The following is a 14487-nucleotide window of genomic DNA, read 5'->3' as shown; positions in this document are numbered from 1 at the left end:
TCCCTGGTGGATTTGCTTCGCCCATCACTTTGGCCGGGGATCCAACCAGCGGCCCCAGGACTTATCTAGCAGTCCTACAATACCGTCACCAGAGGACCCCCAAGGTAACTTTCTCCTGACTAAGAGCTCTGCCTCCTACCAGTCCAAGAGCAGCAAATTCATTCCTACTTTCAGGTAAGTAACCAGAGGACCTGAGATGGGGGCTTCTGCCATATTAAGGCCCCCTGGGCCTTGATGAGCTACCTAGTCCCCATCAGAGGATTAAGGCCAGGTGGACCTTGGTGGGCTGCCAAGCCCATGTCAGGGGATGTTTGGCAGCAAATTCTGGTTCCACAGGTCACTTACCATGGGAAGGACACAAAATTTCTTTGCAATCAAATTTGGCCCCAAATTTAAAACTACTTCTGTGAGTGCTCAGGCAAGTAAAACTTTCTTCCTCTTTTCTCTGCCCCCTCCCTCTCTGTAGATTGCTCTCTTCCTGACTTTCTCTCCCTCACTCTCTCTTGGCCTCCCTAAACTGCCTGCCTGCCAGATAAATGGCTGAGCTTAGCTTCAGGTAACCTCTCCCTTCTTCCAACTAAAGGTACTTGGTGGAATGAATTTTACTCCCACATTCTTCAACAAAAGGATTTGATATGCTAATATACGGACTAGCAAGCAAGTCCTGGAACAAAGTGTTATTTGCAAAGCATTCCATATTTTTATACAGAGATTAGCACGGCCGCTGTGTAAGGGGCCAGCTAACCTATATGCTTAAAAGTTTGTCTTAGTGACAAAAATATCTCTTGCCACTAAAAATTCAGGAAAATGTAGGCAGGCATTGACTTTGCACGCTTTAAGATCTTTGTGCACAATAATGTGTATGTAAACTCATTAAGAAACTCCCAAGATCATTGCATTGTTTTAAAGAGGAACTTGAGCCAGATTACTCTTCTGCTTGCTAAAAGGTCTTTAACTAGTATGCATAGAGCTTTTGCAGGTAAACAGCAGGCCGTGTGAAAATGCATACACACAGCTAGCCACTGCCTAGCTGCCCTGGGCAGCAGATCCCCCTACAGGACACCATAGCATCTGCTAGGCCCAGCTGATGCGAAACTGCTCTCCCGTGGACAGCGAGATGGGGTTGGCCAGGAGCTGGCTGTTGGGTTGTAGGTGAAGTTGGAGATAGGGACACCATTGGAGAGGACCTGCTGGGGGGGCTGTGGCCACCTCCAGCACCACCACCTTCCTCAGCTACCGGTCTGCCCTGTACTGGCAAGAAGCTGAGCTCTACCATGGGAGTGATTTCCATTACCTTTTAAATCCTATGCATCCCATGGGCCAAAAAAGAAGGAAGTGGCTCTTTGATTTGATGGTCACTCAGTGTTCCTTGCCTGTGGGAAAAGCCCGGATTACCTGTCAGGCCCACACAACCCAGGGGTTGTGGGCAACTGATTTCCACCATACACCACATGCTGGAACAGTGCAAGGTTTCAGAGGCTCCTTAGCACCCATACTCTGGTAGGAGGATTTCTGAAGGATTTCTATCTCCTTAGATCATTGCAGAGTTATAACCAGATAACATGCCACAACCACCCTTGTGTTGTACTGTGCTGTATTTGGACTGCCTTAGCCAACTGATTTAGAAAGAATGGAAATCCTCTGCTGCCATCTAGGGACAAATACTGGGAAAGCAGGATATAGTAATGATCATTGACAGCTGACAGTCTATAAAGGTTTAAAAGCGCATGATCTAGGGTTGGGAATGTGGCTTAGTGGTAGAGTGCTTGCCTAGCGTGCATGAACCCCTGGGTTCCATTCCTCAGTACTACATACACAGAAAAAGCTGGAAGTGGCCCTGTGGCCAAGGTTAGCACTCAAGGTGCTAACCTTGAGCAAAAAACTCAGGGATAGCCCTGAGTTCAAGTTCCACAACTAAAAAAAAAAAAGAAAAAAGAAAAGAAAAGCTTAAAAAAAAGTGCATGATCTCACCTGTAAAGTAAAAAAGAAGTTGATCTCAAAGAATTCTACAGCAACATAGTAGTTACAAGAGGCTGAGGGATAGAGAAGGGGTCAGTCTACTTGCATTGTTAGATAGGAGGAATATGGTAAGGTAATAAACAGTTCAATAGCTAGAATAGAGGAATTAGAATGTTCTCAAAGACATGATAAATGTTTAAAGGATGAATATGCTAAGTCCCTGACTTGATCCTTACACAATGTACACATGTGTTGCAGTCCATGAGTATGAATGCTGTACCTATGAATATGTAGCAGTTATACATCAATCAATAAAACAAATTTCATTTAGTACAGAGGAGAGGATAGGCTTGGATGTGTCCTTTACCACCAGCTGGAACTGTGTTTTCAAACTTCTGCCCCCAAATTTGCAAGGGATATGCAGAACCTCTCCAAGAGACTTCCAAGAAATCACTCATAAGGTAGGGTTGTTGTTTGTTTTTTTTCATTGTAGGTGAAATGAGTTTGGGCATAAAGTTGTAAAAATGTAGGTGGGAATGAACTGAGTTTGGAACTTTTTTAAATGTGGCACTTTGCTAAACCAGATATAATTCCAGACTGTGATCTATTTGTTTAAAAAAGATTATTTAATATAAATACCCATAATCCTCAATCTCTTTAAGATTGGAGTTATAAACAATCGGGTTGGCCCACAGTAGGGAGATTACCTTCCAGTTGGAAAAATCCAATCTGAGATGCTCCTGTCTATACTCGTGTTTTGTGAGTTAAGTGAGTGGGAAATGCATCATTGAGCAATATGCAAGACTGCCTTTAGGTTACCTTTCTGGCTACTTCCCCTGGTTAATGTGGTTAATTAGGAAGGCATTTTTTTTTTATTGAAATAATGGTAAATGGATCTGAGGATGGCATATGCATGTTTTAAAACTATGATATGTAAGTTTTTTCCCCTGAAAGAGAAAGTCTTGGGGCTGAGAAGGTGGCTCAGTGGTAGAGCACTTGCCTTGCATGCATGAGGCCCTGGGTTCGATTCCTCAGCACCACATAAGCAAAAAGAAAAAAGCCGGAAGTGGCGCTGAGGCTCAAGTGGTAGAGCACTAGCCTTGAGCTGAAGAGCTGAGGGACAGAGCCCAGGCCCAGAGTTTAGGCTCCACGACCGGACCCCCCCCCAAAAAAAGAGAAAGTCTTTCCCTCAACTTGGGTAGAGGGATATAGACCATATGGAGCATTTCCTAAGACTCATCCTCCAGTATCAACTGAAGAGGAATCAATTGAAAAGGAATCAATTGAAGAGGAAATACTGGGAATTTGAACTCAGGACCTGATGCTTGCTAGGCAAGTCCTCTACCCCTGAGTCACACCTCCATTTTCAGCTTTTGGATGGTTAATTGGAAATCCTACATGAACACTACTCCAAACAAATTTGGCTAATAGTTGCTGATTTAATACGTCCTTTACCTCACTCCCTACCTGTCTTTGTCATGGCAGAAGTGCCTTTTGCACAAGACCATCCTCAGACATTTCCAATTGCAAAAGTGCCTCTTACCAGTACTGTTATACACTTGGAACTGTTAGACACTGTGACAGTCTCTGTAGCTTTTCTCTAATTTTCTTTTTTGGTGTGACTTAATTGCCATAGCCATGTTCTGCTTAACAGTGAGGGCTGAGAGCAGAGTCTGTGTGAACTTTGAGATAGGAATGAACACAATATGGACATTTTCCAGTGAAACAATTCTGTCATCAAATCACACTTTTAGAAAAGTTCCTGAAAGAAAAAAAATTCTTTTTTAATTCGGTGTGTGAATAAAATTAACATGCTTGAAAGAAACCACTGTAATCCCATGTCAAAATACCTTTTTTTTTTTATTAAGTGACGTATCTGTGGGGAAGAGTTGAAAAATGCCCATTGGGGACTATCTCATCCCCTAGTCTGCCATCATTTCAGGCAAGTGTACATGCAGGGGGAAAGAAGAGTTGCAATATGCTTGCAAGGAAGAAGGGACATTTTAACCTCCTGATATTTTGCAGCCAAGTGAACTATGTGACCAGCCATTGAGAATCCCTGAAAGTAGAAATGAACATTAAAAACCCAAAGACATGGATCTCCACATGGTTTGAAACATGTGACAATCTCTAAGGGACACAGGTTCTGTCAGAGATGCCAACACACCTCTGGAGTATTTCTGGTATTCAAGCTTTTACTAAAACCATGTTACATCAGTAAATATATATGATCAGATGTACCAGTGAAAGCTAACTGAAGCAATTTATTAAATACTTAGATTCAGGGACAGAATATTAAAGACTATTGCATTGTTTTCCCCAGAAAAGTAAGTGAGGTAGTTTATATTGTACATACACTGTAGAGAGTTGGCCTTCCAGGTTCTTCAAAGGCCACGGACTCCCAAACATCACTTTCCCAAGTGAGCTACTTCACTTCACAAGGGATCCACTGTCAAAAATGGAGGGAAAATGAGCCCATTCCAGGAATTGTTCTTAAGTTAATCTCCTGCAATTCCTTCTTGGAGGGCATAGTCTCCAAATTGTGTACCAAGAGCACCTGGGATGGGGGAAGACAGTGAGGAGCCATTTATAAGCCATGTATCTGGCCTTCTTTTATTTGAAAATGTGTTATTCATCAGGTTGGTTTACTGAACTTTTATAAATAACCCTTGATAAGGGAAAATTTCTTTCAATACTTAGGTGACAGGCTGTGTGTGTGTGTGTGTGTGTGTGTGTGTGTGTGTGTGTGTGTGTGGCCAGTCCTGGGGCTTGAACTCAGGACTGGGTGCTGTCCCTGAGCTTTTTGGCCCAAGGCTAGCACTCTCCCATGAGCCCACAAGCCACAACTCTACTTCTAGCTTTTTGGTGGTTAATTGGAGATAAGAGTCTCATGGACTTCCCTGCCTGGGCTGGCTTCAAAGTGCCATCCTTAGAGTTCAGACTCCCAAGTAGCTAGGATTACATGTATGAGCCATGGAGGCCTAGTGTGGCAGGCATTTTAAATTTAATTGTAGGGATTTGTTTATTCTTTAAGAAAAAAATCTGCAAAAAAGAACCTCTTTAACCACACAAATAGTAGTGTATGTCTACTAACATTCTTCACTACCTTATTCATAAGCTTTAGTAAAGATTTAGAATAAAATTTCCATCCAATGATTTGACATTGATATCACCTTCCATATTACACAGTAATCTAAAAGTTGCCATGTCCTTCAATAAACTGAAAGGACTACTGTTACTGAATTAGCCAAATATTTGCCATCTAAAACCACACAAAACCAGAGAAGAAATTCAGAGTTACTGTACTTTATACGTGTCATCTGTTGTTCACTTAATTTACACTATGGCAGGTTGGACTAGATCATAAAATCTTTGGAATGAATGTACAGATTCTAATGCATTTGCAGTGAAAAGAAATGAAAACTAAACTAAAAAGAAATTGATTTGTAAATTTTCTGTTTAAATATCACAGAATTGAACTATTTGAATGAGAAAAAGTACAAAAGATCAGCCCCTCTCACATACATACATGAATACAAGGTAGCTATTAGAAGGATTTCTTCCACATGAGGCCACAATGGTTGCCATTTTAGATGTGGGGATTTGGCAAGTATATAAGATGAAATGTTTAGTCCTTCTTAAATTGCAAGAATGATATAAGAATCTCACAGATTCTGGAAATTTCTTATGTAAACTCAAATACCATCAGTATACTGAAAATTGATGAAAACAAAAACAAAACAAAAACCCTACAGGTCAAAATTTCTAATGAGTTTTCAGGCAAAGGAAATTTAAATTCTCAAATGAATGACTCTTCGTATTTTCTATAAAAGTGTTGACAAGGCCAGAAACACAATGGTCTGCATAGTGACTATAAATAATGTTTGTATAGACACCAAGGCATGAAGGAGCATGGGGTTATTTCTTCTAGTACTCTTAAAAGTATTACCACACTGATTTTGTGACTTACAAGACCTAGAAATGCTTTCTAAATCTGTAATTCCACTTTGAATTGCAAGGGAGACTCATGCAGGTCTTAGGTATATATATATATTCTTGTATATATTCTTGCATTTCTAAGGTTCAAATAACGCTATCAAACTCTAAATCTATCAGACTCTAAATCTAGGGACTCCCAGCTAAAAGCATGTGCTTGGGATAAAGGAGTCAGAGGTCTACTCTGCGGGCTCACCAGGCAATGACTCTATCTGCTGTCTCAATATGAAAGAGACCATGCAATGCTACACCATTCCTCAGCATACTTAAATGCTCTAAGTTGGAAACAGAAGGACTGTGTTTGGCCATCTGAGGATCTAGGACATGACTGCAGGGTTTAAATGGTGACATGTATTCAGCTTACCAATGCTAATCCACAGTGACTGGTTAGTCTATAATGACGAATCAAAACAAAAATCTGCTTTTAGGACTTGTAAGACATAGTTTTAGTGGCAGTCTTGGAAGAAAGCAGTTTTGTTTTTTTAGGTTGGTGTTGCAAAGTGCTTCTCTATAGAAATGTAAAATGGGGATCTAAAAAGGAAGTTCATTCCTGGCACCTCGAAGGATATGGAGCACCGTAAGTTGGTGGGAAAGTCAAGGTTCTTTGGCTGTTGACTGCTATGGAAGCCTCTTTGTCTTTGGACAAATAAGCTTCACAGCAGGGCCTGGTGCTCACAAGATGGTTCGCTATGAAACCTCCATTTTCATTCACTGGCCAGAGAAATATGCAACTGCTCCAGGATCCCAACAGTAAACCCATGGATATCCATACATAACACTTTTCATCAGACTGAAGTTCCTCCTCCAACACAAGCAATATTGTGTGTGTCATGTTAGAAACTGATTCCCTTTGGAGAGTAGATCTGGATTCTTTGTAGGACAGAAATTAAGGCTATTTCTGGCATTCTTGCTCAAATAAGGTGAAATGGGTATAGAACAAAGTATAAAAAAGAAGGTCTCTTCACTTCTTGTGTGTAGTGGCACAGGCTACAGCAGGAAGTGCTGCTGAATCCCCAGCTGTAGGTCCAAGTTAATATCTGCTGCAAAGTCAAGGGAAGGCAAGTGGTGGTTCTGTATTCCATATGGGCCTTTCTTCTGGATGGACCACGCCTCCTTTCCTCTTCTCAAGGAAAACCGATGAGAACATCTGGCTCCTAGTGTGGGCCAGCTACCTTCCATAGTTCTTGTCGACAGAGGTGGAGACACCACCCTTCAGGAAGGCAAACCACAGAGAGGTCTACAGGAACAAACCGGTCAAGGCAGTGTTGTTTCCCCCACCAACCAAGCCAGGATTTTTTTTTTGGCATATAATACATGACAATAGCCATTCTGGGCTTTTTTTCTTTTTCAAAGTCTTGGTTGGGGTTTAATCACCCATTCTGCATGAGGATTTACATGATACACGTCCAATATGTATGCATCAGGATCCAAACAATGCTGTCCTAAAATAAAGAGAAAAGCCAATAATGTTTTCAGGAGCATAACCTGTGTTTTCTTTCATGTGTGTATATTCTTGTATTTCTAAAGTTCAAAAATTTCCCTTTCCTATGTACACATGTTAAAAGTTTTCCTAGCAAAGCCTTCTCTCCTTCCTCTCCCTCCCTCTTTCCCTCTCTACCCCCCCCCTTCTCTCAGGACTGTAAAATAATCTCAATAAATCTCCTATGAAATTAATTTACTGTGGGTAAAATTGACGTGCCAAGCAAAGGAATGCTGCTCCCTAGCTTCACTATATTAATTCAAAATATATGTAAAAAACTTGTGTATACATGATATATATCAAGAACTATGATGATAATTTATATGCAAATATAGTCTACCATATTATTTTTTGTGTCAGCATGGGGGCTCGAATTCAAGGCCTAGGCTCTTAGTTTTTCTTCTCAAGACTGGTGCTTTACACTTGAGCCACAGCTTCACTTCTAGCTTTTTGTTGGTTAATTGGAGATATGAATCTCACAGACTTTTCTGCTTGGCTTGGCTTTGAACCAAGATCCTTGGATCTCAGACACCTGAGTAGCAGGTGTAAGCCATTAGCAACCAGCCCTTCAATGATTTTACAAATAATAACAACTAGGAATAGAGAAGAGTGAAATCAAGTGTCATTTGGGAACGGGCCATTTCTTGCTTTACCTCAAAATATGCTTTATTCTCAAGTTCTGCCCCTAGGCAGAAGAAGAGTTATCAGGTGCCAGGCACTACTGCAGGCTGGGCTATAGCAACAATCACTCAGCCGCAGACACTGGCCCTCAGGGTGTTTGCATAGCAAATAAATATGCACAATATAAAGTAAGTCAGAGGGTGGTAAGAAGAGCAAAGCCAGGAAGGAACATGGAGAGAGTGAAGGAGCCAGAAAGCCTCCACTAAGGAAGTGATACATCAACAAAGACAGGGCAGAGGGGAGTGGGGAATGAGCCAGAAGGCTTGGGAGAAGCCAGGGCAAGTGTAAAGCTCTTATGCAGAGGTGGTGACTGCATGTAGCAGCTAGGAGTCCAGGGAGTGATCAGGATGCAAGTTGAGGAGGTATGAGCAGGCAGGTGGATTTAAAGCAAGCAGACAGACAGAGGAATCTGTGTAAGCAAATCCAGAAGTTCACAAGAATTCACACCCCAAAATTCACACACACAATTCCAATGAGTTGTGTCCTCCACCTCCAATATGGAGAGGCAGAGAAGTTGAGAAGGAATAGGCAAGAAACTCTGAAGTGGGATACGAATCAGAAGCTTAGACTGTCCTTGAAACCAGGTGAAGAAAGTGGTGTTCAAAATCAAAAGATCAACTCAGGCAGCGGAGTGAGTTACTCAGTTCCCACAGAACCAGTGAGTTATTTCTGAGCACAAGAGTCCTCCAGGGACCTCGACAAGAGAGTGGGTCTGGTGAGGTGCTGAGGGGAGGGCTGGTCTGGGAGGGCTCAAGAGAACCACTTCGGGAAGAGCTAGGAGTGCAGACCCCTGAGGTGTGCTGCTAACAGAAAGAGGGAGGGGACTTGAAGGTGGCTCAAGCAAGTTTTGTACAGGAGAGAGAGCTAAGAATCATTTATGAGAATGGAAGAGATGCAGTTGGGGGAAAAAACAGTAGGTGCTGGAGGGAGTGGAATAGAGTAAGAATTGCCCTGATTGTGCACAAGATGGCTCCCAGGGCAGCAGAGAAGAACCAGTGGCTACAGAGCTTGGAGGGTATGGACAAAGGCCAAGTAGAAGGAATTTTCTTTTCCTCCATCACAGCAGGGAAAGGGAAAGTTGCTGGTGTTGGTGTTAGTGTTGATGTTGGTGGTGTGTGTGTGTGTTAGTACTGGGGCTTGAACTCAGGGCCTAGGTGCTGTCCCTTAACTTTTTCCTTCAAGGCTAGCATTCTACTACTTGATGTCTACATAGTTTTTTGTTTTGTTTTGTTTAGTTTTCCACTGGTCATGGGGCCGAACTCTGGGCCTGGGCACTGTCCCTCAGCTCTTCAGCTCAAGGTGAGCACTCTACCACTAGAGCCACAGCGCCACTTCCAGCTTTTTCTGCTTATGTGGTGCTGAGGAATCAAACCCAGGGCCTCATGCATGTGAGGCAAGCACTCTACCACTGAGCCACCTTCCTAGCCTGCATTCTACTACTTGAATCACAGCTCCACTTCCACCTATTTGTTGGTTAACTGAAGATGAGTCTATGAGCTTTCCTGCCCAATCTTGCTTTGAACCATGAACTTCAGATCTTTGCCTCTTGAGTATCTAGAATTACAGGAGTAAGACATTGGCACCTGGCTGAGAATAATGATTTGGGAGTTGTGAGCTAAAACAGAGAAGTTAAACAAAAAGTAAATGTGTGTGTTTGTGTATGTGTGTGTGTGTGTGTTCAGAAAATTCCCAATTGTGCTCTTTGTTTTACACAAATCTCCATAAAGACTTTAACATCCCAAATCTACTGTATATACACACTACAGCATTCTCACTGAAATTGTGAGACTATGGAGCCAAATCATATAACCACTCTTACATGAGATTTAACAAGTACAGAAAAATACTGATTTTGACCTTTTAGCTAAGAAATTTGCAAATGAACCTTAACAATAATATCTATATATTTCATTTAGAGTAATAAGAGTATTTGAAAGTCAAAATTATTAGAGAATGCTTACCTATATTTCCTCCAACTTCATATAACCTTTGGTTCTGCATTTTAATACATTCAGATGAACTATGACTGAAATAAAATGAGAAGGCAATAGGTTTTAATCCTTTATCAAGATCTCAGCTAAATTTGCATATTAGGCAATAGAGCAGCAAACAAATCACTGTGTATTGATGAACTACATTCCATGCGATCTTTTAAAAATTTTGTTTATTGTTAGTATAAAGGTCACGAGATCATTTTATGACTGAATTTATCATATAAAATGGTTTTTGTTGTTGTGTGTTTGATGGACATGACCCTGAAGTCCAGAGATGTTCGTGCAATTCTAAATCAGGGTACATGGGAGCCAATAATAGCTGAGACACACCTGGTGCTAGACACACTTGTGACCCTATCAGGCAGGAAACCTGTATGTACAACACTGCCTTGTCATCAGCCACAATTCTCTCCAAAAGAAATCATTTCTGTATTTCCCAAATAGCGAATGGTATTCTCTCTGCAGCCAATGCCACAATTGTAAGTTTGCTTGGTGCTTTGTGAACCATCAAAAATGCTTTCTTTGCAAGTCTGTATCCTATAAGAAGAAAGTCAGAGAAAGTAATTGTCCCATTCAGTTTTTTTTTTCCATCCCAGACTCAAGTGCTGGTGAAAAGGCTCTGAAAGGCACCTGCTGATCCCTATCCAAACCCAGGAATGGCTTTAAGCCTTGTTACCTCAGATTGTCCTGGTCTCTATGCTGAGAGAAAGAAAATGCTTGCCCTCTTTTTTGTTTAGCTAGCTTTTTATCTGAGATGACTATAGATTTGCATGTAGGAGTGAGAAATAATACCTACATTGCAAGGTCTTTCAAAGTTGTTTCATAGGATTTGGGCCTTTCTATAGTCACTACTTCTCATTTTTTAGAAACATTTTCTTCTATAAAAGAACTGAGAGTACAGAATCTTCTGGAATGCAAGAAAGAACCTAGGAAGTATCTGATATCCAAATTCCTAGAATGTATTTCAAGTGTTTGTATGACTGCTTATGGCCTACTCTACATTATTTTAGATGCCAGAGTCAGCAGCAGAGGAGACTCGGTGGTCAGATTCCCGTTGACCCCTGTCTACTCTTCTTTTCCAGCAAAGACCTATATATGTGTGTGTGTGTGTGCATGTATATGTGTGTGGGTAATAAAAGTGCCAGTCACAGTGATCAAACTTGATGGATTTTCAAAGTGAACACATTATGTGACCAGCCTCAGCATCCAGAGCTCCTTGGGAGCCACCAACATGTCGTCTTGATCATTATGCCTTCTATCCCCACCAGAAAACCACCATTCTGACTTCTGACATCATAGAATATGTTCACTGGTTATCTTTTTGTTCAAATAACTGTATTTTCACAACTGGTTCTAAGACTTATGAAAGATTCTTGGTACTCTTTATCCAGTTTTCACCAAGGGCAACATGATGCAAAACTACAGTATCACGTTACAATCAGAATACTGATACTGATAAAACTCCACGTATTCAACTTTCACAATTTTACTTGTATGCATAGCTGAAGGATTGAGTCCTGCCTTATTCCCAGGGTCAAGCGAAGCACCCGGTGTGTGCTCTTGTGCTTGTCTATAGGCAAGTCATTCTGACCTTGGGCCCCAGGAGACAATATCCCCCACACCCAGTTTCCACTGTGGGCCTGGCCAAGGACATTGCCCTTGACATTGTCCAAGGAGACCATAGCCCTTTTTTAAATTCTCTCCTTCCTTCTTAAGCCCTATATAAGCCCACTCCAAAATCCAGTCCCTTGCACAAACTCCAAAGCTGCACTGTTCCTCAATAAACTGTCCTCGCCTGTTGATGATAGAGTCTGGCCTACTCCTTTTCTGTTCTCCTCCATTTTCCCAACACACAGAGGTCCCATGGTTTCCCTTATTTGCAATAACTAGTATAAGTCTAGGACAAGCAGAAAAGGTCAAAAGCTCTGTACATAAGACCACATAAGATGATGTTAAGTGAAATGAACCCCAAGATAGGGACACAACTTGTTTTTTCTTTCTTGCTATTGTTTTTAACATATCTAAAATGTACTATGTGATTTTTTTTTGTTTCTCTTGTATGGTCTTCCCCCACGGTATAACCTCTGTTTTCAATGTATTTGAAGCAGGTGCCCTGCATCTTTTATACATATGTTTTTCTAATTCGGAGAGGGGAAGGGAAATAACAAAATGCTGATACAAATGCTGATACAAGGATACAGGTTGACCTATTGTAACAATGACATGTACAAGACACTAAGTTGAAAACAAACTTTACAACTTGGGGGGGGGCAGGGAGGAGTTGTGGAGGGAAGGGATGGTAGGGGAAAAACAAAGGAGGATGTAACAATGCTCAATAACAAATGTACTCATTACCTTACTCATGTAACTGTAACCCTTCTGTACACTATCTTTACAGTAAAGAAAAAAAACAAAAAATTTTAAAAAACCACAAAAAAACCCAAAGAAAACCGTGTGTGTGTGTGTGTGTGTGTGTGTGTGTGAATGTGTGTGTATACTAAGTTCAATGCAATGTTATAAGGACCTCTTTACCCACTACCACAGTCCAGTCCAACACCATGGCTCCAATACCTCCGCCCCACACCCTTTCCTCTCCTACGCCCCTCCCCTGCCAGACTCCCTTCTTTTCCCAGGCCTATCTCCTCCCTCTGTCAACTTTACTGTCACTTGAAAAAAAGCCATACTAATGGAACCACATCCAATATCTACACTTCTACAATGGGCACTTTTTGCTCAATAAGACTACTCCCTTTTAAATGTAATTGGAATTGTTTTTAAGGAGATCCATGACTTTTACTAGAAGCCATCCAACAGATAAAATTTTAATGAGTGTTTCTCAGTATTTGAAAGCCTACAGGCATATGGTTATCCTTGAGTAAGCATTCCTGGAAAAAAATTATTATGATCGATGCTCTTTTATGGTAACTTACAGCAGATATGGAAGAACAGATCTGATCCTGAGAATTATTAGCAGCTATGGTGTCCTCAGGGAGCCGTAAATTGACTTGCCCAACTTTCCATTGTATTAACAGGGAAACCTCCCTGAGTAAATGAAGCAAACAATCCAGGAAGAATCCCATTTATGGAAATCCATTTACAAAGCAGCCTTTGTTGCTCACAAACCTAACACCAAACTACTTTTAGCATGTGTAACTCCCAAAGTTCTCAAAAGGCCACAGCTGGAGGTCCCTGGGAAGTTACTGGCACATAGAGTGACCCTCATTTCCATCGGCTCACCTGTTCTCATACTGAAATTTCGCCAGTATGTCTTTGGCTTTGGTTTGACTGTTGAGTTGAATGGCCATGGAAACCTTGGACAGAAGTGGAGCGTGGACTCGGATGACCCCTTCTGGCACGTCCGACTGCCAACGAGGAAAAATTCACAACACTGTCAAACTAGGATGAATAGCAATTAGGGGCTGCACTTGAGAGATACGACAATCAGAGGTGCGTGGGATTAGGAAAAGGTATACATGACACATTCAGTGGAGCTAGGCGATCTTCCTTACCTTCCTTTTTATAAGCAGACCTCACTGTACAGCCTTAAACTCATGACAGGAGTAAAATGAGTCTGTCAAAAATCCAATGTTTCTGCCAATGTCTTCATTGAACAGTGACCCAAATAAGCCTACTTTAAGCAGGATTCTGTCCCTAATTATTTTGAGAAGAGCAACTCTTTAGAAATTTTAGGGATCAAGTGGAAAATAGGACTTGGCTAACCAAGAATCTTCCCTTTGCTAGTGGCCTTGAATGGTCAAGCCAAGTCAGCTTCCACACAAGCACTTGAAATCTGTCCTTCAGAGTGTGTTGTTACACCACACAGAGCAACACCAGGGGCTGCTTGCTTTCCTAACCCATCACCAGCATGGGGACATCTGAGCTTACAGCTAATTGGGCTAGTCAGACTGGTGTTGTCTCCTACACAAATTTCTCTCATTAGAATAGAAAATTCTCTTTGTTTCAAAATCTTGACTCACTGAAGCTACTTTTTTTTAAGTACTGAGGTTTTGACTCAGGGCTTCACACTTACTAGGCAGGCAGTCTACCTCCAGCCTTTTTTTATGCACTATTTTTGGAGATAAAGCATCACTTCTTTTCTCGAGCCTATACCTAGACTGATCTGCTGGATTTAGGCTTCCTAGAATAGCTCGGATGACAGGTGGGCATCATCATGCCCAGCTTCTGTGGAGATGGAGTCTCGTGGACTTTCTGCTCAAGCTGGGCTGGAACTGCAATCCTCCCCATCCCAGCCTCTCGTGTAGCTAGGATGAGCAGTGAGCAGCACTATATCCAGCTATGGCTTAAGAAGAGGTCTTGAGAACTCAGGCTGGCCTCAGATTGTGATCCTCCTGTTCTTAGCCACTCAAATAGCTAGGA

General features: G+C 41.7%; 1 protein-coding gene across 7 annotated transcripts in view; it reads right to left on the bottom strand.

Annotated features, from left to right (window-relative positions):
* Positions 1-3768: 3768 nt before the first annotated feature.
* Arhgap28 (Rho GTPase activating protein 28) overlaps positions 3769-14487 on the bottom strand; it is a 168871-nt gene continuing 158152 nt past the window's right edge. For 5 of the 7 annotated variants that reach the window (XM_070029551.1, XM_070029552.1, XM_070029549.1 and 2 more), the window contains exons 16-18: positions 13348-13472; positions 10078-10142; positions 3770-7397 (exon numbers count right to left, since the gene is read on the bottom strand). In XM_070029551.1, the coding sequence (XP_069885652.1) occupies positions 7303-7397; positions 10078-10142; positions 13348-13472 (285 nt within the window). In that variant the 3' untranslated portion in view covers positions 3770-7302. Of the gene's footprint in view, positions 7398-10077; positions 10143-13347; positions 13473-14487 lie in introns of all 7 variants that reach the window. The other 2 variants (XM_070029546.1, XM_070029548.1) reach the window with 1 other exon arrangement.

The sequence above is a fragment of the Dipodomys merriami genome, unplaced genomic scaffold, assembly GCF_024711535.1.
Source record: "Dipodomys merriami isolate MVZ:Mamm:240054 unplaced genomic scaffold, mDipMer1.0.p SCAF_2, whole genome shotgun sequence".
Classification (NCBI taxonomy): Eukaryota; Metazoa; Chordata; class Mammalia; order Rodentia; family Heteromyidae; genus Dipodomys; species Dipodomys merriami.
Note: the sequence above shows the minus strand (reverse complement) of the source record. Positions and strands in the feature narration are given on the sequence as shown.